Source organism: Aquarana catesbeiana, linkage group LG01 (assembly GCF_042186555.1).
Source record: "Aquarana catesbeiana isolate 2022-GZ linkage group LG01, ASM4218655v1, whole genome shotgun sequence".
NCBI classification, from domain to species: domain Eukaryota; kingdom Metazoa; phylum Chordata; class Amphibia; order Anura; family Ranidae; genus Aquarana; species Aquarana catesbeiana.
The window spans coordinates 313,194,385-313,215,813 of NC_133324.1; the positions used below are offsets into that span (position 1 = coordinate 313,194,385).

The 21,429-nt window shown below is 41.6% G+C and overlaps 1 protein-coding gene across 1 annotated transcript in view; it reads right to left on the minus strand.

The window, feature by feature from the left end:
- The window catches only part of CRYBB2 (crystallin beta B2), a 59,266-nt gene that overhangs the window by 6,184 nt on the left and 31,653 nt on the right, over window positions 1-21,429 (minus strand). The window contains exons 4-5 of the mRNA XM_073629490.1: window positions 14,059-14,191; window positions 4,524-4,666 (exon numbers count right to left, since the gene is read on the minus strand). Of these exons, the coding sequence (XP_073485591.1) occupies window positions 4,524-4,666; window positions 14,059-14,191 (276 nt within the window). The remainder of the gene's footprint in view (window positions 1-4,523; window positions 4,667-14,058; window positions 14,192-21,429) is intronic.

A 21,429-nucleotide genomic window follows, 5' to 3' on the forward strand; every position in this document is an offset into this window, starting at 1 on the left:
GTTCTATTGTTTTTCTAGTCTATTCTTTTCTATTCAAATTCAAATTAATTCCATACGAAATTCGAATTTCAGAAGCCATCTTCCGAAATTCGAATTTCATATAGAATGAATTCAAATTCGAATAGAAAAGTTTAGAATAGAATAAAAAAGAATAGCATAGAAAAACAATGAAACAGAATAGAAAAAAATATAATATATATATATATATATATTATATTTTATTCTCTTCTGTTCTATTGTTTTTCTAGTCTATTCTATTTCTATTATTTTCTATTCTAATCTTTTCTATTCAAATTCGAATTCATTCTATATGAAATTCTAATTTTAGAAGCCATCTTCAGAAATTCGAATTTCGCATAGAATTAATTCAAATTCGAATAGAAAAGTTTAGAATAGAATAGAAAAGAATAGCATAGAAAAACAATGGAACAGAATAGAAAAAAAATATAATATATATATTTAACCATCTTCCAAAATTGGAATTTGGTAAAGAATGAATTCGAATTCAAATAGAAAAGATTAGAATACAATATATTATATTTTTTTCTATTCTGTTCTATTGTTTTTCTATGCTATTCTTTTATACTTTCTATTCTATCCTAATCTTTTCTATTGGAATTCGATTTCATTCTATACGAATTTCAAATTTCGCAAAATGGTTATATATAGTTTACTTTTTCAAATTCAGTTATTGTTTTTTTCGAATGCGGTAGAATTTTTTCGAATTTTATAGTTTTTTTTTAATGTGGTAGAATTTTTTCGAATTTGATATTTTTTTGGAATGTAGTAAAATTTTTTTTGAATTTGATAGTTTTTTTCGAATGTGGTAGAATTTTTTCAAATTTGATAGGTTTTTTTCGAATGTGGTAGAATTTTTTCGAATTTGACAGTTTTTTTCGAATGTGGTAGAATTTTTTCGAATTTGATAGTTTTTTTCGAATGTGGTAGAATTTTTTCGAATTTGATAGTTTTTTCGAATGTGGTAGAATTTTTTCGAATTTGACAGCTTTTTTCGAATGTGTTAGATTTTTTTCGAATTTGATAGTTTTTTTTCGAATACGGTCGAATTTTTTCGAATGCGGTCGAATTTTTTCGAATTCGAATACGAAACGAAACAAATTCCGAAAACGAATGTAATGAATGCAACGAATTTAACTAAACGAATTTAGTTAAATAACGAATCGAAACTAAACTAAACAAATTTTTTCATCCTGCACATGTCTGTCAGGGAGTGCTAAATATCTGTGGGTTAAGGGTGCAAATTACTTGTCTTGCCTTGGGTGCTGACAACCCACACTACGAAAATAATTTTACTCTTAGGGGTCCCAACAACTTGGGAAATTTTATCAAGGGGTCAAGGCACTAGTAGGGTTGAGAACCACTGATCTAGATAGTGGGAAAAAATGTTGTGGACAACACCCAAATAAAACTGCAGCCAACGGGCTCAGACTAATATTGAGGATTAAATATTGAAGGGTTAAACCTTCTCCACTAAGATGTTTTCAGTTGTCTGTGTTCCTTTTGGGGGAAATTTCCCCTTATTTCCTGTCCAAGAGAATATTGTGACCAGTAACACAGATGACAGAGTTTTTGATCCTTCCTATTGTAACCATACAGACGTAAGTGTTTTTTTTTCTGGAAATTGAAGTTAGGACCACCATGTTTAGCTAATCAATGCGGCTATTTTTAAAGCATCCTAATCTACAATCAACAAATACTTAATAAATCTGTGGTTAAATGATCCACAGGGTTCCAGGTGTTTAAACTTCTGGAGCACAGGAGAAGGGTACTTCTTCAGATACCCACAGTTACCTGAGTGATATGAGCACTTCCCATTGCCTGCCCAGCAACGGGGTCAGCTCAGGCTCAAGAGGAAAACAGACTGCAGCACTGATTTACCAGTTTCTACAACCAGAAAAAGCACCAACACAGGACATAGCAGTGTGCTTAGGTGTGTAAAAAACAGGCTTGGAGAGTTTTTTGTTTTTTTACAAAAAAAGTGTGAGAAAATAACTTATACAAAGAATTATGGAGATGCTGAATCAATTCACATAATGCCTAAGGAGTAATTTTTATTCAGAAGCCAGACAAATGCCCGGTGCCTGACCATTTTCATGACATTACTGGCACTTCATTAGGGACAACTAAAAAATTCCAGTTGTAGTAATTGTGTTTCAGTTGCTCCTGGTGAAGTGCCAGCAAAGGCATGAAACCAGTTGAAATGTACCAGCCATCTCTATATGTTTGATGTCTGCTGCTAATAAAGTTCAAGGTTTGGTGTACAATCCCAGAAGCATTACATAAACTGGTCCTTAATCTCTATAAATTCTTTGTACAACCAATTTTATCTGTATGGAGTTTTGGTATGTTACTGAGAAAGATGCTCACATACAATTACTTTAAACATGGAAGTGGATAAAAATAGTGTTTTTTTTAACTTGCTAGAAAAAAAATGTACTTGTCATTTTCATAGCACAGTCTACTCCTCCTTGCACATCATAGCCCTTTCCTTATCTGGAAGTGTAAAATGACTGTCTGTGCTATTTCCTGTCCTCTGCCCCTCCCTTTACATAATTTTTTATGTGGATGCTGGAGGGTAGCGAAAGGGAATAATATAGCGTGTCACTTCAGTAACAGCTCTGAATCTGCTAGGGCTGCTGACATCAAATCAAAGATGGTGGTGCCCAGCAGGAGTCTCTGTGCTTTTAGATGTCCACACAAGGGGGATGTTTACAGTTAAATAGCATTCAAATACATTAAAAAGAGGGGTAGGCCCCTCTTAAATCCTCAGAGTCAAGCCAGCAGGGACAGTGTGGAGTTTAGGTGGAAGCTGGAAGTGGAGTGCTAAGGAGGCTGTCGGTGGCCCTTGAGGGTAGCCCCCTAGTCCCCCGGGGGGGGCCTCAGGTGCTGGAGGTATCCTCTCAAGACACACAAAGGTGTCCTGTCCAGAGGCACGGGTGCAAGAGTGAGGACAGCAGGATCCAGCTAGCACGTCTAGGAGATTTCCAGGGAGAAGACAGCCAGGTGGCTGGTGAGTGTGACAGTCTAGGAGGACTGTGGGAAGTAGCCAGGAGGGTTAGAGAAAAAGGCAGCTGCAGCCAGGCAGGCTGGCAGTGACTGAAGAGCTGGTGCTGGGTTCAGTAGCTACAGGAATGTAGCTGGACACTGGACTTTTTCTCTACACACCAATGGGGCACACGGTCCCTGCCTGTAAAGGGCTTTTGCTTGTTCTGGTAGAGTGGCTTGCCAGATTCATCAAACAGTGTTCCAGCTGGGTCTGTGTTGTTTTCTGCAAGCAAGTGATGTGCTGGAGGAAGAAGAGTGTATACAGATAGTGTATATAGTTGAAGTGTCCTGAAGACGTTTGTTCCAGTCAAGTGGGCACCCGATAATCATTCCATTCCCATCCAAGTTTATTAACCCCTAATAAAATACAAAAACTAAGTTGCTGGACTGTTTCCTGTCTCAAGTGAGTCTGTGGAAATTCGGTGTACCTGGCTGCGCAGAGTGGGGGATCAACTATTCACCTCTTACGGGGGATGTGCTACACTAGTCTCCATATCGAAAATGAAGACTACTCAGTTTCTCATAGGACAGAAAACAACTTTGGAAGTGATGTAATGTATTGTATTGTATTTGTTTTTTTTAAACAAAAAGTACAGATTAAACGAAAATGGTACAATCTGGTATTGTACAAGAAAACTTTTTGTGTTTGTCCCTTTGGATAATTTTGGATGAACTATTGTAATCGGCTCTCGAAACTAACGTTCAGATTAATGTACGATCGCCTTGAAAGCAGTATTTTTTGTACAATTTTCTGATTGTGTGTACTAGGCTTTGGTCTCATGTTCATACTGTGTGAAGGAAAGCTTGACCACAGGAAGATATACTATTTATTACTGAGGATAGAGATGTGATGATTGGAATTGGCTGCATGGATGATATCATGATGTGAGTAAAGTACTTACAGGCCATAGGTGAAAGCTCTTTTACTGTCTTGGCATCTGAGGGTAAATATGTTAAAAGTCTTAGCAGTAAGTGTAATGTCTCACAATCTTTGACAATGACACAAATATTTATTATATAACATCTTAAAACAAATTCTTTCCCTTGCCATTATTCAGTTTCACCAATTATTTTAAATGGGTACAGAGAACACGATTTGTTCTGCTTTAGTCTCTTTCCTGCCCTCCTTCCAGCCACCAAGAGCTAAAGACTTATCTGTAATATTCAGATGTTCCCCAAGGCCTAATGTGTGACATATGTTGACTGTAGCATTTAAACAGCTGTGAGGATCAGATATTGTCCTTCTGTTCTGAACTGCTTTCATTGAAGAAAAATAAAACTTCAATCTGAATTTCTGTATAAGTTTGTCAAATGATTGCAACTGGCCTCATTTATCTTTGTGTGTTAAAGAAGCACAATCTGCACAGGTCGGTATCAGCAATGTAAACATTCCAACTGAACACATCAATAAATGCTGCCAGTGGTTGATCAGTACATACGGTCATATAAGTACTCACGTTCCACTTTGTACTCTCACTGAAGATACTTTTTCCTGATAGCCGTGAGCATGGAAACTTGGTACATCATCATCAATTATTTCAATCTTCTTCCCGGTAAAGTTTGGGTTTTCATAAAGGACAATCTTATGTTCCTGACTATCCTGCAAAACACAGAGAAATCAATGCCATTATAACACAAATTCACCAAAATTCATTCCACTTATAGTATGTTTGGAATTATATTTCAGTTTTCCTAAAATGTTTTTTTTTTTAATTAAAAGATGAACGTCTACATGTGTGAAAAAACGTGATTATGTATGTGTGAACGGTATGGTACATTTTGATCACAATGCTTGAAATGTGTGTATCCAGGCTGAGATCTATTAGCTGAAATTCACCAGGAACCCAATACCCATTACCAGGAATAAAATATATAGCATAACCTGATTTCTATGTCCAGCTTCAAGGCACAGTCCACACAAATTAAGAAAGTAAATGATAGGATTTTACAGCCAAGGTAGAATCAATCCATAAGTTATCACCGCTTTGAATGACTAAATTCTTTGGGCCTTTGCAAAAACAACCCCCATTCCCCATGCCTTAATGCATAGCTCCCAACAGTCCCTGATTTCGAGGGACTGTCCCTGATTTGGAGCAATGTCTCTCTGTCACTCATTTCTCCTCATTTATCATTCATTTTGGTTTTATCCATATAGCTGTACATAAAATGCACTTTTTATCTTTCAGAAAGTTTTTCCCAGTGCTAAACTTTTCTTCCAAATTCTAAATTGCTGCATTTGTACATTTTAAAAGCCAATATAAAGGAATAGCAGTGGTTAAAAAAAGCCCTTGTGGATTTAATTAACCTTTTTCTTGGGTTAATTCTCCTTTAAGGGGGTGTGGCGGGGGCGTGTCCCATGCCTACATACATTTGCCGGTAGGTGTCCCTCATTCCCATTTCAAAATGTTGTGAGCTATGTTAAAGCTAAAATCCAGGCATATATTAAAATGTATTTTTTTTAATATAAACAGCATAAGTATCTTCATTTGGCTTGGTATCAGTTTCTTGCAGTCCCTTTACAGCAGAACTCACACAGATGGAGGGAGAAGCAACACAGGGAGTGCACTAGGTGTGCTGCAGTGAAAGAAGCATTCTGATAGGCAGAGAGCAGAATGACCAAGAAATTAACTAATCAGTGTGCTGCTTCTCCTTTCACTGTCCAGTTACAGGCTTAGAAATTGAAACAGAGAAAGGTCAGGTCCCTACCTCTGTTACAACATAAGGCTAGGTTCACACTTGTATGGGCCGTGCGGCCCATGTTTGATCGGGCACAACAGTTCTTTCATTTGAATGGGCTGCCATGCCCTGTGAAACGCAGGAAACCAGTCCCTGCTCTACTTTGGAAATGGCAACCTAGCACGGAACTGCAAGTACAGCGTGGTTTTCAGTGCAGGTACGATGTCCAGGGTGGGCAGCGAGCCATTAGGATTAATGCCACTCACCCGCGGGTCTCGCTTTTCACTGTGCGGGTGGTGTGAACCTAGCCTAACTAAAGGCAGAACTTTTTTTTTATTTTGAACACAGCGGAGATGGATTAGAACACCTCTCAGTTTTTATGCTCTCTGTGCCCCCATTAAGGAGATTCACCCTCTCTATTTGTCCTGATTACCATTATAATTGAAAGTGAAAGTAAAAGAAAATCCCACAATTTAGGTTGTCCCAAGAAAAGTAATAGCAGGGAAATCAGGGGACACTAGTTCTAGTGACCTGGGAGTTCCCAAGAGATTCACTTAATTTGCAAGTATTTCCTCTCACTTCCTGTTTGGCTATGGGACAGGAAGTAAAGTTAAATCTCCCAAATAGGAGTCAGATGGCAAAAATAAGCCTTACAGGGGTTATAACCCTCCCTTACTCTATTCAAAATTGAAAAAAAAAAGTTTTGCCTTTAGTTCTACTTTAAGCCTTGGTTCAGCAGGGACTGGCTGAATTTTGACCTATGTATGGGCACTGTAGTTGTAAAGACGTTGATCTACCAGCTGACTTCTGTACAACCACCGGGTTGGACTTTCCCTGCTTGATCAGTACTGCAGGCTATAGTTCCTGCAGCACCAGAAGATCAATGTTGTGGGGAGGACTGGTGTTCTGTCAAAATAGCCAACTCGTCGAAATCTCCAACCATGTCACTTCCGGTTACTCTCCAGCATCAGTAAATGGAGATTTCAATGAGTTGGCTGTTTTGACACAACACCGTCAGCGTATACAGTACGGTACACAGCGACTTGACTGTTTTGACAGAACAGCGGTTAAGGAGGAAAAAGTTGTTGCCGCCATGTTGTTGGTTACTAGCTGGCAGGCTAACAATGTCCACTCATTATATTGTCTACTGTAGTGTATACGCTGCCAGTGTTGTGTCAAAACAGCAAACTCGTCCACATCTCCAATTACCGATGCTGTAGAGTCACCGGAAGTGATGTGGTTGGAGATTTTGACGAATTGGCTGTTTTGACAATACACCGGCATCAGTGAAGGGTGTATTGCTACAGGAACCGTCAGCCTGCAGGACATGGGGTACACTTCATTACAGGTAAGTTATATCACTGGTTCTTTTTTCAAAAAATATTTTTTCAGCTTTAAGATATCTGCCATCCATCTAGTACAGGTTTTGCTTTCACTATACTGCTTTAACTATAGATATATATGGTTAAAGTGGTAGTAAACTCAAAACCAAAAATGTAATATATTGCAGCTTAACAATCCTTGGATGTGGTGGCTGCATTTGTTTTATTATTTTAGGCGTTTTTCTCCTCTGTTTTCACCTGGTGACCTGGCCAGTAACACACCTCCTGTATTAGAGTGCCTCCAAACAGACTTACTGGCCAGATCACCAGAAAATAGAGAAAAATAAACCTAAAAACCTAAAAAAGAAAACAAATTCAGCCATCACATCTAAGAATTGGTAAGCAGCGATATAATAGGAGTTTGCTTTTGAGTTTACTACCGCTTTAAAGCTAAACTCCACTTTTGCTAAAAATAATTCTTTGTATCACTTATTTAGTGATTAGGTACAATCTGTGTCTTTCATTTTGTCTTCCAATCTTCCTTGGAACTATGTATTATGTTCAGTCACAAGGAACATTCACTGGTACTGCTGTTAAAGGAAGCTATACTGAGGTGACAAATTGAGGAATGTAGAAGGAAATCTAAGAAATTGGCATTATGTCCTAGAAACATTAACAGAATAACTTCAAATTACAAAATGTGCACAGCATCAGGCTTTGGGCACCCATAGATGTGAGTTGGTAGTCATCTCATGTGGCCATTGCTGAATAATGGGATTATAAATTATTAGAAAATACATTTTTATTATTTTTTTTTTTTTTTTAGACAGTGTGTCTAGTCTGCAGAGAATCATATAATAATGAATTGCGATCTGGATTTCCAAATCATTTGACAGACAGATTTACATGGAAATATTCCAGCGAATCAAGAATTAATAAAACAGTGATGATCTTGATTTAATCATTATGAAAGATCTCACATCAGTGCCAGTTCACACTGGTGCGATGCGAGAACACTGCGAATCCACTGCGTGTTCCCGCATCGCATGTCAGTTCACACTGCCATATGCGAATCGCTGGGGAGTGTCAATACATTGTTAACGACACCCCCAGTTCAGCTTGCATATCGCACTGCGAACTGACAGTTCGGACATGAATCGGATCGCATATGTGTGAACACACATGCGATCCGATTCTGGTCCGAACAGAAAAAAGGGTCCTGTGCGTGTTTGCACCGAATGCGGTGCGATATCAGCCATACTATCTCTATGGCTGATATCGCACCACACAGACATCGCATGTAATGTGAACGGCAGTGCGCTGTGAATTACATATGATATCTGTGCGATGTTTGGCACCGCACCAATGTGAACCGGCACTGGAACAGATTCAAATGGTAGTGGCAGGGGTAAATCATGCCCCAGGCAGGGATACTCAGTCAGTACCAGTCCAAGCCAGTTTGTCCTACACTTTTATTCAGCAAGGCAGCAAAACGAACAGAGTCTTCAATGCAGAAGGTATTTGTACAACAAGTCCACAGCAAAAAACAAACTAAACATCTGCTTGTCTGTGCCACTAACTAACACCATGTTAGTTCCAAACTAACAAGGTGTCTTCTAATGGGTTTCCCAAAACAAACAGGCAGCACTTGTACCTTTTTAGTGTTCTGTCAGCAGTCAGCCTTTTCACCTACTAGCAGCCTCCAACAGCAGAGAGAGCAAGAGAGAAAGAGAGCCCTAAGTTTCATTAAGCGCACATATATAAAGATCTGTGCATAACTGAGACTATTAACGAGGTCTGGCTACCAGGTAAGGTGTAGGTCCTAGGGCTCCAGGACCAAGAACCGAATTTACTAGGATCCTAAGAAAACACATTGTTTATTTCACCACATCAGTAATCAACCCCATCTGTTCAGGAGCTCAGTTATGCCCTGGTCCAGATCTGGGAGGAAATATCCCAGGACACCATCCGTTGTCTCATTAGGAGCATGCCCCGACGTTGTCAGGCATGCATACAAGCACGTGGGGGCCATACAAATTACTGAGTACCATTTTGAGTTGCTGCAATGAAATTTTAGCAAAATGGACTAGCCTGCTGCATCATTTTTTCATTTTGATTTTCAGGGTGTCTTTGAATGCAGCCCTCTGTAGGTTATTATTTTAATTTTAATTTTAATATTAATCAAATGATGTGGCATCTTTTTGTTCCTAACACATTACCCAGTCCACCACAGTATAGATATCCAGCATGATATTTTTCCCCATTGAGATCTGATGTGTTTTCAAAGCATTTCTTTAACTTTTTTAAGCAGTATATATCTATATATAGATATATATACAGTATATATATATATACCGGTATATATATATATATATATATATATATATATATATATATATATATATATATGATAAAAGCACATGATGGTTCTTATTCGTTGTGTCTATCCATTTATAATTTATAGAGAGACTTTCAAAACATAAGTGGATGCAGACAGCACTGCTGGAAAATACCAGACAAACACTGTGAACATAATATTGCACCGGCTGTAAAAGCTCTGAACAATAAACTCATCTGGACAATAGGGAAGTGTGCATCCTGTGACAACACACTATATCCAGACTTAAACAATAGTTTCTGTGTAGTGCACTACAAACAAGAGTCAATGGTCTAGATGAATGTACTGTTGTTCTAATATTGGCTTTGCACTTTAGCAGATGGTAATAAAAGAGTGCCGCATTTAGTCCCCTTTGGGAAGAACAATATTCAACTATGAAGGTCTTAAGCATGGTAAACCATTAATAAGACAAACAAGTTTATGCAGTAAGAGATTGCAAATAAGGATGTGCACAGTACAATGACTCAGAGCAACTGTTCAGATTTTGGTACACACAAATTAGTTAGTAGAAGTGGAACTCCACACAAAGCTTTCTTTAAAGCCTTGTACACATGGGCCGAATATTGGGCAGCGCCGGCCGGTTTATTAGAAACCGACCGGCACCGCCCAACATTCGACCTGTGTGTACGGCAACCTGTCTGACAGAAGCTGGCCCAAAAAGGCAAAAAAATAGGCATCCAATCAGCGCTCTCAGCCAATGGCAGAGAGCGCTGACCGATGTGTTCTGGTGGGGAGGCAGTCCCCCTATCAGATCACAATAGCTCAATGGGGGAGATCGCTGTACTAACATCGTATTGCTTGCTGGCTTGAAAGAAAAAAAAACTGATAGTGTGTACTAGGCATTAGTCTTGGATTACACAGGAAAAAGTGTGAACCACTGTCAGGTCTTTGTTACTATTTGCACTCTTGTGATTTCACCTCACTTCCTGTCCCAGAGACAACATTATGACACAAAGTGAAATCCCTACAAGGGCTGGTTAATACCACTGGTATGTGCCGTGTAGAACTGATTACAGTACATTGCACTTTTTACTTTTTTCTTTTTGTCATAAAATGACATTTCATTTAAGTTTTGATGAAAAAAAATGTAGTGCATGTCCTCCTTATTTATTAGCACACACCACTGCAGAACAAATAGGACAAAAGACCATTTGCTTTTTCCACGCATTGGGACTGCAATGGGCAAGGCTGCCCAGCACAGCCCAATGACTTAGTGTGAATAAGTCATAAAGCAGGCAATACAAGGATTGAATCCCTGCTGAACCAGTCAAATTTCAGTCTATGCATGGGCACCCTATTTGTACAGAAGTTGATCGATAGATTGACTTCTATACAACCACCCTTTCGATTTTTTCACAAGCAATAGTCCTGCTGGCTATAGCCAACAAAACTGATTATTGTGTTCTCACTGTGAGAACACAATTGCACAGCGGGTGTGATTCCCCCATCTACATCAGGTGGGAGGATGGGGGAATCGACACATTTTTGTTTTCATTCAATCTGATGATTGAACGAAAAAAATGTATGACCTGCCTTAGACTGAGGTCAGTTTCACACTGTTACATTTCAGTTACACACATTGTTTGTGTCGGTGCGCTATGGGGCCTATCACTTTGAATGACATCTCAATGCACCTCCCAATGTGCCTACGTTATAGCATACCCTATTGAGTGGTAATGTACTGTCGTGCATTTAGATGAACTGCTAAAAATGATGCATGCACCTTTTTAAGTTGCTGTTTGGGCAGCCTATTCAAATGAATGGGCTGCCCTAATACAACACATGTCATTGTGATTGCGTTAAATGCAATGCACAAATGTAAATGGTGCCTAAAAGATTATTTAGTAAAGTGGGAAAAGGTTACATTATACAGAAAAGTAATTGCTGTCTATGTCATATATGGTGCACAGAGATCTCAGAATGACAGAAAGTGAGGTGAAAGCTCCAACCTGAATCATAAACAGCATCCAAAACTAAAAGAAAAAAATGCTAACTTGCTTTTTGGGTACATCTCATTGTTTGCTGTGCATTCTCATTGAATAAGCCCATAAACTGTTTAATTAATAGGAAAAGAATAACCATGTGCTATTAGCAGTATACAGCTTCGGAATAATGAAATATGATTACCGACTGTTTATGAGTTACTGCAGTTTTCACATTGCTCTTGGCCTTGAGAACAGCAGGCAGCAATTTGTCATTTTTAATGAGAAAAAAAGTCTGAAACTTTTTTCAACATGTTAGTAATCCAAATGCAAACTTGAATATGATATGTGAATTAAATGGTTATTAGTGGTGTATCCCAAAGTTCAGTGTTGGGACTCCCACTTTTTATCCATTTATAAATGTTACAGGGATTAAACAGCATTTGGGAATAAAAGTACAATTTCAGTGTTTTCAGATGACACCAAGCTATGCAGTGAAATAACGTCCTTACAGGATGTCTCCAACTTCCAAGCTGGCCTCAACAGTGCTGGGACAAGGTAATCTAGAGCCCCCAATGCCAAATTGCCTTCCCGTTCCCAACGTTCCCACCAAGTGCTAATCTGCATGCTTAACTCAAATCCTCTTATTCCACATACAGTATGCCCCCCCCCCCCCAAAAAAAAAAATATTACCCTTCCAAGCACAAATCTTCTACCCCTCAAATTTCCCCTCCTAGCACAAATCCTCTACCCCTCAAATTTCCCCTCAGAGCACAACCCCCCTCCTCCCCAGTCCAAAACCCCCCTCCCAGCATAAATGCCCCCAATCATCCCTACTAGCACAAATCCCCCACCCCAAAAAAATTCCCCTCCTAGCAAAAATCCCCCCCCCACCATATTACCTTTTCTAGCATAAACCCCACAAATCCCCCATCTTAGCAAATATCATCTTACACTATCTCCCCTCTCAACACAATTTCCCCCCAGATCACCTCTCCTAGCACACCTCCCCAGATTTCCCCTCCTAGAACAATTCTTACCTCATGACACCCCCCCAAATTCCTCCTCCCATAACAAATCACCTGCCCCCAATCTCCTTTTGGTGCCCCCAAACCTCACATGATACCACAGTGCCCAGGGCAGTCGCCCCTTCTGCCTACCCCTTGTCCCGGCCCTGGTGGCAAATGAGGTTTAATATTGATAAATGTCAAGTTATGCACTTAGGGCTAAAAACATGCATGTATCTTACATACTAGAAGGAGAGCAGCTGGGAGAATCAATGGTGGAGAAGGATTTGCGTGTTGTAGTAGATCATAGACTCATTAATAGCATGCAATGCCAAGCTGAAGTTTTTAAAAACTTTTTTCTGTTAAGAGGTATAGATTCCAGAGACATAATTTTGCCTCTGTGGAAATCATTAATAACACCTTAACGGGAATATTCAGGTCAGTTGTGGGCACAGTTCACAAAAAGGATATTGGGAAACTGAAGAAAGAGCGCAGAAGGGGAACCAAACTGATAAGAGGCATGAAGGAACTTAGCTATTAAAAAAAGATTAGAGGAACTGATTTTATTCTCTCTGGAGAAAAGGTGATTTAGGGGGGATATGATCACTATGGAAAAATACATAAGTGGTCCATATAGTGAACTGGGTGTACAGTTATTCACTTTCAGGTGTTTACAAGGCACTAGGGGCCACTCTTTGTCTGCCTGAAAAGAGGTTCCCACACACTGAAAGGCTTCTTCACAATAAAAGCTGAAAAGTGCGAAATAGACTCCCTCAAGAACTAGTTCCAGCTAGCTCATTAGATTGTCTAAAAGTGATGGATACATTTCCAAATGCACACACTGGATATTAAAATGATATTAAAGGCAGATTTTTTTTCTTTTAAATCACAAATATGTCATACTTACCTGCTCTGTACAGTGGCTTTGCACAAAGCAGCCCTGACCCCCCTCTTCTCGGTCCCCCGCCGCTGCTCCTGGCCCCTCCCTCCTGCCAAGTGCCCCCATAGCACGCAGTCTGCTCACTCCCGTGCCGCTGCTCTGTGTGGACATTCATATATGGAGCGCGGCTCAGTCGATGAGGAGGCAGAGACCCGGAAGAGAAGCTGCTCTCGTGCACATCACTGGATCGAGATGGGGCTCAGGTAAGTGTTAGGGGCCCTGGGGGGGCTGCTGCACACAGAAAGTTTTTTACTTTTATGCATAGAATGCATGAAGGTAAAAAAACCTTGAGCCTTTACAACCACTTTAACATTTACAGGTAATAACACCAAGGGTAGTTGATCCAAGAAATATCCAATTGACTCCTGGAGATTCAGGAAAGATTTTTTCCCCTGTTGGGGCAAATTGGATCACGTTTATATTGTTTTAATTTTTCCTTCCTCTGGATCAGCTATGGCTATAGAGTTCTGAATATGAAGTTTTTCCATGTTTTTATTTTTTCTGTTGGCTGAACTAGATGGAGGTATCTAAATTATACGATTGCTACTGAGGATTGGGAATTGTTTTAATTCTTCTTGTGCTAAACACTGAAACCCAGCTATATTTCTGTTATGCTGGTGTAAGTATTGTTATATATGTAATCATTATTATTTATAATAATAAGAAGAAATATTATTATTTGCATGTGATTCATTATATTAAGAAATGTGCATAGTCTTGTTCTTACCACTTTGATTGGTCTCAAGGAGGAGATGCTTTCGCTCTTTCGGCTGTTCGTCCAGGAGTCCCAGCGAGGGTATTCTCCCTTCTCAAAGACAAATTGTTCTCCCTTGCAGTTTTGTTGTTCATATCCTACCCAGCTGTGGAATAGAAGCAACATTAGATTTCTGGAAAGTAGTGCCAACAGAGCTCAGGAAATTTAAGAAATCATCTGAATATTTCATATCCATTCTGAAATACTTTGTTGTATGTGTCTACAGAGACCTAACTGAAAGTTATTTTCCTAGTCTTCCCTGAAGACACAGCTAAGGCTTAAAGCTTTGCTCCTCGTCTAATTGAAACAAAACTGTAGCTGACCTTGGGTACATAATTAGATGCCACCTTGCAAACCTCACTTTCAATAAGAGAAGGGAACGAGATTTCCATGTTCTGAAAAAACATCAATACTTTCCAAAGGAGTAGAGAATGTTCACTTAAAAAAGTTGATGTTCATCTAGGAAAGTAAATGTTCACCTAGATTAGTAAAAAATAAAGTCATGCAAAGGAAAATGTGGACAAAACAGAATAAGGCTTATCTGTAGGTAATGAATATTCGCTCTGCATGCAGCCACTGACATCAGCAGCACTTTTGCTCTGAAGGTCCGGCAGATCATGCCCGAAATTCAGACATTCAGAGCTTCTTCCTGGAACGGAGGACTCCCGTGTGCATACGGGGGGTGACGTCATTGTGGCTCCAGCCACTCACAGCGTTGGAACCAGCGAACCCAGAAGAAACGCAGAGAGAACATGTCAGCTCCCTCAGCAGTGACCTGGTGTGCTGTGGGGGCCTCGTTCTAAGGTAAGTATTTCATAATGTGCTAGTATGCAATGCATACTAGTACATTAAGCTATTGTCTTGCAGGGTTTTTTTTTTTTCAGCGGTTTACTACCGCTTTAAAAAGGAGCTTCAGTCTGGGCAAAAAAAAAAATCAAAAGTGAGCAGCTACAAATACTGTAGCTGCTGACTTTTAATATAAGGACTAGGGATGAGCCGAACACCCCTCCCTTCGGTTTGCAGCAGAACATGCGATTAGGCAAAACATTTGTGCGAACATGCGAACACCGTTAAAGTCTATGGGATGCAAATATGAAAAATCAAAAGTGCTCATTTTAAAGGCTTATATGCAAATTATTGCCATAAAAAGGGTTTGGGGACCCGGGTCCTGCCCCAGGGGGCATGTATCAATACAAAAAAAAGTTTTAAAAACAGCCGTTTTTTTCTTGAGCGATGATTTTAATAATGCTTAAAATGAAATAATAAAAATTAAATATTCCTTTAAATATTCTGCCTGTGGGGTCTCCTTATTCTGCATGTTAAGTGTTTATAACTGTACCACAGCAAAATTACATTTCTAAAGGAAAAAAGGTCATTTAAAACTGCTCGCGGCTGTAATGTATTGTCGGATCCCAGCAATATAGATAAAAATCATTGAAAAAAACTGCGTGGCTTTCCCCCCAGTACAAAACCAGGCCCTTTGGGTCTGGTATGAATATTAAGGGGAACCCCACGCCAAAAATACCAAAAAAAAGGCGTGGATGTCCCCCCCAAAATGCATACCAGGCCCTTCGGGTCTGGTATGGATATTAAGGGGAACCCCACACCAAAATTTAAAAAAATGGCATGGGCGTCCCCCATGCACTATATACTCTGAACAGCAGTATATATACTATATGGCCTGCTCTATATACTCTGCAGAAAAATTGGGCCTTAGGTGTTGGTGGTGCCAGAACACTGTAACCCCCCACAGTTGGGTGCAGGAACGGGCCCTGCATTGAAATATTGTATCAAAAATTGTAATTACATGGCCCTGTTAAACAGGGTTAGAAAAATTGGGCCTTTGGTTTTGGTGGTGCCAGAACACTATAACCCCTCACAGTTACTCTTGTTGGGCGCAGGAACAGGCCCTGCATTGAAATATTGTATCAAATATGGTAATTACATGGCCCTGTTAAACAGGGTTAGAAAAATTGGGCCTTTAGTTTTGGTGGTGCCAGAACACTATAACCCCTCACAGTTACTCTTGTTGGGCGCAGGAACGGGCCCTGCTTTCAGCCAATTATGGCTCTCTCAGCAGAGCAAGCTGTGATTGGCAAAAGCATGCAGGTCAGGTGCATGCTTTGGCCAATCATCATACAGCGATACACTGCGATCTCGCAGTGCATTATAGGGCATTCTGTGATGCTCAAATTTCCCACGAATGAACCATATGTTCGGTTTGTTTTAGAACAAACAAACACCCGATGTTCGAGTCCAACTTACGTTCAACTCGAACCGCTGGCTCATGCCTAATAAGGACATTTACCTGTCCAGAGATCCAGCGATGTTGGCCCCCCCCCCCCCCCGCTGATCCTTTCGGCTTTTGGTGCAGACGCCAGCATCTTCACAAAGGGAAATCAGCAGTGAAGCCTTCAGGCTTCACAGCTGGTTTCCTACTGCACATGTGCGAGTTGCACTGTGCTTTCTGAATGGTTCCGCTGTCCTTTTAGGAAGGGGAAGGAGGAGGGGCCCAACATGTGGCAGTGGAGGGGGGTAGGGTGTGAACAAGCAGAACTTCCCCTTTTGGATGGAGGTCTGCTTTAACAAGTAATCATGATGCTACATTGTACATGTTTTTTTTTTTTTTTGGCAGAAACATAACACACACATTCCTTAAAGGGGCATTAAACCTTCAGTTTTTAAGCACTGTCAGCAGCTGACTTAAACACTTATTGCATATACAGCTTTTTTATCTCTTAAACCTAGCCTATGTTCCAGTTTATGCTGGTGCTATGACCACTGCCCCAGGTTTCCTATTTCAAGATGGCTCCTTTCTCTTACAGCATCCCATGGAGTCACCCTTGCATGCAGTTGTACGCAACTGTGGAGTAGCCCTTGCATGAGTTGTATTTCCCTACACTATGCACATCAATAAAAGCATACAGCCCAGTAGCCTAGGATGGCTAGGCTCTCCCCTGCTTCTCCCTTCTCCAAGATAACAGACTGGCTAGAGACTGCATTATCCACTGGTAACTCTTTCCTGTGAAGACCAGAAGTTCAGGGATGCAGCACCCGAGAGAGCAGGAGCCAGCAGCATTAATAGTTGTAAGCTGGGCATGCTGGGGTAAGACATTTAACAAATAGTTTACTGGGGAATGTTTATTTAATTGTGCTCAATTTGTTAACTAACCTAAAAAATGCTGAGAGGCACAAAAACAATATGATCTAAAGGCACACTGCAAGTTAGAACTGTAGCAGTAGTTGTGATCACATAATGTGCAAAGGTCTGTGTTCTCAGGTGAACTGGTAAGAATAGTGTGCCAATTATTTTCATAGTAGTTGAGAATATTTTTTAATAAATCTCATAAACTAACTTTCTTCCCTTCCATTCTCTTTGTTTTCTCTTTCTTTTATTTCTTGGGATGGCAGTTTCTTATGTGTATCGGTTGTAGTTGTTTCTTTTTTTCCTTAATTTCCTTTATTTTTAGGAAAAAGGTTTATCTTAACTATTTGTAACTAGTAGAAGTCACATTCAATTTGATTTGTTCTGTAATGTTGAAAACATTTTGCAGCTTATCAAAGCCACTTGCTCAGTTCTAATGAGTATAAGATACTCCGGTATTTATAGCTACACAGGTAACTCAGTCATATTAATTCAGTCCCCATGGAATGTGTCAAGGCAGATGTTAGTTGCCCAAGAATATGATGGGAGCTGTGAAAGTTTGTGGAAACACCTTGATTCTGATTACATAATCAATCCTGTGGTGCCAAAAAGTCTGCAACAGGTGTTAAATTATATGTGAACCCTTACCTGTTAAAACAAACCATTCAGCTGGAAATTGAGATACAAGGCAAATCATAAAACGGCCGTTTTTTCGGGAGCAGTGATTTTAATGATGCTTAAAGTAAAAAAAAAAAGTGAAATATTCCTTTAAATATCGTACCTGGGGGGTGTCTATAGTATGCCTGTAAAGTGACGCGTGTTTCCCATGTTTAGAACAGTCCCTGCACCAAATGTCATTTTTAAAGGAAAAAATCTCATTTAAAACTGCTTGCGGGTTTAATGTCATGTCGGGTCATGGCAATATGGATGAAAATCAGTGAGACAAACGGCATGGGTACCCCCCAGTCCATTACCAGGCCCTTTGGGTCTTGTATGGATATTAAGGGGAACCCCGCACCCAAATTAAAATAAGGAAAGGTGTGGGGCCACCAGGCCCTATATACTCTGAACAGCAGTATACAGGCGGTGCAAACAAGACAGGGACTGTAGGTTTGTTGTTAAGTAGAATCTGTTTGTAATTTTGAACATTTTTAACGTGTTTAGCTCAAGCCAAAAAATCTTTTCTAAGCTTTTTGGAAAACATAGGGAAGGGTTATCACCCCTGTGACATTTGTTTTGCTGTCTTTCCTCCTCTTCAGAAGATTTCACCTCACTTTTTTGTCCCAATGAAAAATGTTTTTTGAAAATTTGGGTTTTTTTGTGGAACAAGGATTGGAAAGCATCAGTGGAAAGGAGAAATTGTTTTCCCATATTAACTCTTACAGGAGAGAATTTCCCTTCCTAGGGGTAGATTTCATCTCACTTCCTGTTGTCTCCTTCCGTTTGCAAGTAGGAGTCGTTTGTAAGTTAGATGTTTGAAAGTAGGGTCCTGCCCTATATACTCAGCAGAAATTTGGGCCTTAGGTGTTGCTGTGGCCACAACACTGTAAGCCCTCACAGGGCCCTGCTGTGAAATATTAGATCAAGAATTGTAATTACATGCCCCTGTTGAACAGGAGCTGAAAAATTAGGCCTTAGGCACTGGTGCTGGTGCCACAACACTGCAACCCCTCACAGACACTCTAGTTGGAACGCAGGAATGAGCCCTGCTGCAAAGTATTGCTTCAAAAATTGTAATTACACGCCCCTGTTAGACAGGGGCAGAAAAATTGGGCCTTAGGCACTGGTGCTGGTGCCACAACACTGCAACCCCTCACAGACACTCTAGTTGGAACGCAGGAACGAGCCCTGCTGCAAAGTATTGCATCAAAAATTGTAATTACACGCCCCTGTTAGACAGGGGCAGAAAAATTGGGCCTTAGGCACTGGTGCTGGTGCCACAACACTGCAACCCCTCACAGACACTCTAGTTGGAACGCAGGAACGAGCCCTGTTGCAAAGTATTGCATCAAAAATTGTAATTACACGCCCCTGTTAGACAGGGGCAGAAAAATTGGGCCTTAGGCACTGGTGCTGGTGCCACAACACTGCAACCCCTCACAGACACTCTAGTTGGAATGCAGGAACGAGCCCTGCTGCAAAGTATTACATCAAAAATTGTAATTACACGCCCCTGTTAAACAGGGGCTGAAAAATTGTGCCTTAGGCACTGGTGGTGGCGCCCAGAACCAAAAATGTTCTTACAAGCTATCAGCGTGATGATTGAGGAGGAAGAGGATAATTACTCAGGGATAGTCACTCAGCATCAGCATAGGCAGTCTTTGAAGGGATCTGAGATTTCAAAAAAAATTATTCGGTTACATCACCATCAGGTGCTTGGTAGCTGGTGGTGATCCAAGACTCATTCATTTTTATGAAGGTCAGCCGATCGACCGAGTCGGTGGACAGACGCACCCTGTGATCGGTTACCACGCCTCCAGCAGCACTGAATGTGCGTTCCGAAAGAACGCTGGATGCAGGACAGGCCAGTAGCTCAATTGCATACTGTGCAAGCTCTGGCCAGTGATCCATCCTCAAGACCCAGTAACCCAGAGGATTTTCGGTGGGAAAGGTGTCCAAGTCTGATCTTGCCCCTAGGTATTCCTGCACCATGTAAAACAGACGCTGGCGATGGTTGCTGGAACCGATCATACCTTGGGGCTGCGGACCAAAAAATTGTCTGAACGCATCGGTCAGACGGCCACCTTCTCCACCGCTCCTTCTTTGACTGACCGAAGCCTCAGCAACACGTTGTCCAGAAAGAGGAGTTTGTAACCTCCCAGTCTCTGGGAACGCGTTGCACAGACCTTTCTGCAAGGCCTCCCGAAGATGTTTCATCCTCTGCTCCCTCTGCGATGGCAAGATAAGGTCCGCAACCTTACCCTTGTAACGTGGATCAAGGAGGGTTGCCAGCCAGTATTGGTCCTTCTCCTTGATACCACGAATACGAGGATCCTTACGCAGGCTTTGCAGGATCAGGGAGGCCATGCAGCGTAGGTTTGCTGAGGCATTCGGTCCGGAGTCCTCTGGGTCACTAAGAACGACATGGTCCGCAGCCACCCCCTCCCAGCCACGTACAAGTCCATGTGTTTCTTGGGACTGATCCCTTAAAGACTGCTGCTGATGCTGAGTGCCAGGCTCCACCTCCATACTGACACAATCTTCCTCCTCCTCCTCTTCCTCCTCGTCCTCTTCCTGTGTGATCGGCGGGCACGCAGGAACACTGTCTGGATAAAGGGGGCCTTGAGAGCTAAGGAAGTCCTCCTCTTCCTGCCTCTGTTCTGCCTCAAGTGCCCTGTCCATTATTCCACGCAGCGTGTGCTCCAACAGGTGGACAAGGGGGACAGTGTCACTGATGCATGCACTGTCACTGCTCACCATCCTCGTGGCCTCCTCGAATGGTGACAGGACAGTGCATGCATCCCTGATCATGGCCCACTGGCGTGGGGAAAAAAAACCAAGCTCCCCTGACCCTGTCCTGGTGCCATAGTCGCACAGGTACTCATTGATGGCCCTCTGCTGCGTGTGCAGCCGCTGCAGCATGGCCAACGTTGAGTTCCACCTGGTGGGCATGTCACAGATTAGGCGGTTCTTGGGCAGGTTAAACTCCTTTTGGAGGTCCGTCAGCCGAGCACTGGCATTATATGACCGGCGGAAATGCACACAGACTTTCCTGGCCTGCCTCAGGACATCCTGTAAGCCCGGGTACCTGCCCAAGAACCGCTGCACCACCAAGTTAAGGACGTGAGCCAAACAGGGCACATGGGTCATTTGTCCCTGTCGGAGGGCAGAGAGGAGGTTGGTGCCATTGTCGCAAACCACCATTCCTGCCTTAAGTTGGCGTGGCGTCAACCACCTCTGAACCTGCCCCTGCAGAGCTGACAGAACCTCTGCCCCAGTGTGGCTCCTGTCCCCCAAGCACACCAGCTCAAGCACCGCATGGCATCTTTTGGCCTGCGTACTTGCGTAGCCCCTTGAACGCCTACGGAGCACCGCTGGTTCCGAGGAAGAGGCCATGGAGGAAGAAGAAGAAGAGGAGGGGGTGGAGGAGAGAGGTGTGTCACAATCAGCATTTTGGAGGCGTGGTGGCGGAACAACCTCCAACACTACTGCACCTTGTCCTGCATCCTTCCCAGCTGCCAGCAGAGTCACCCAATGCG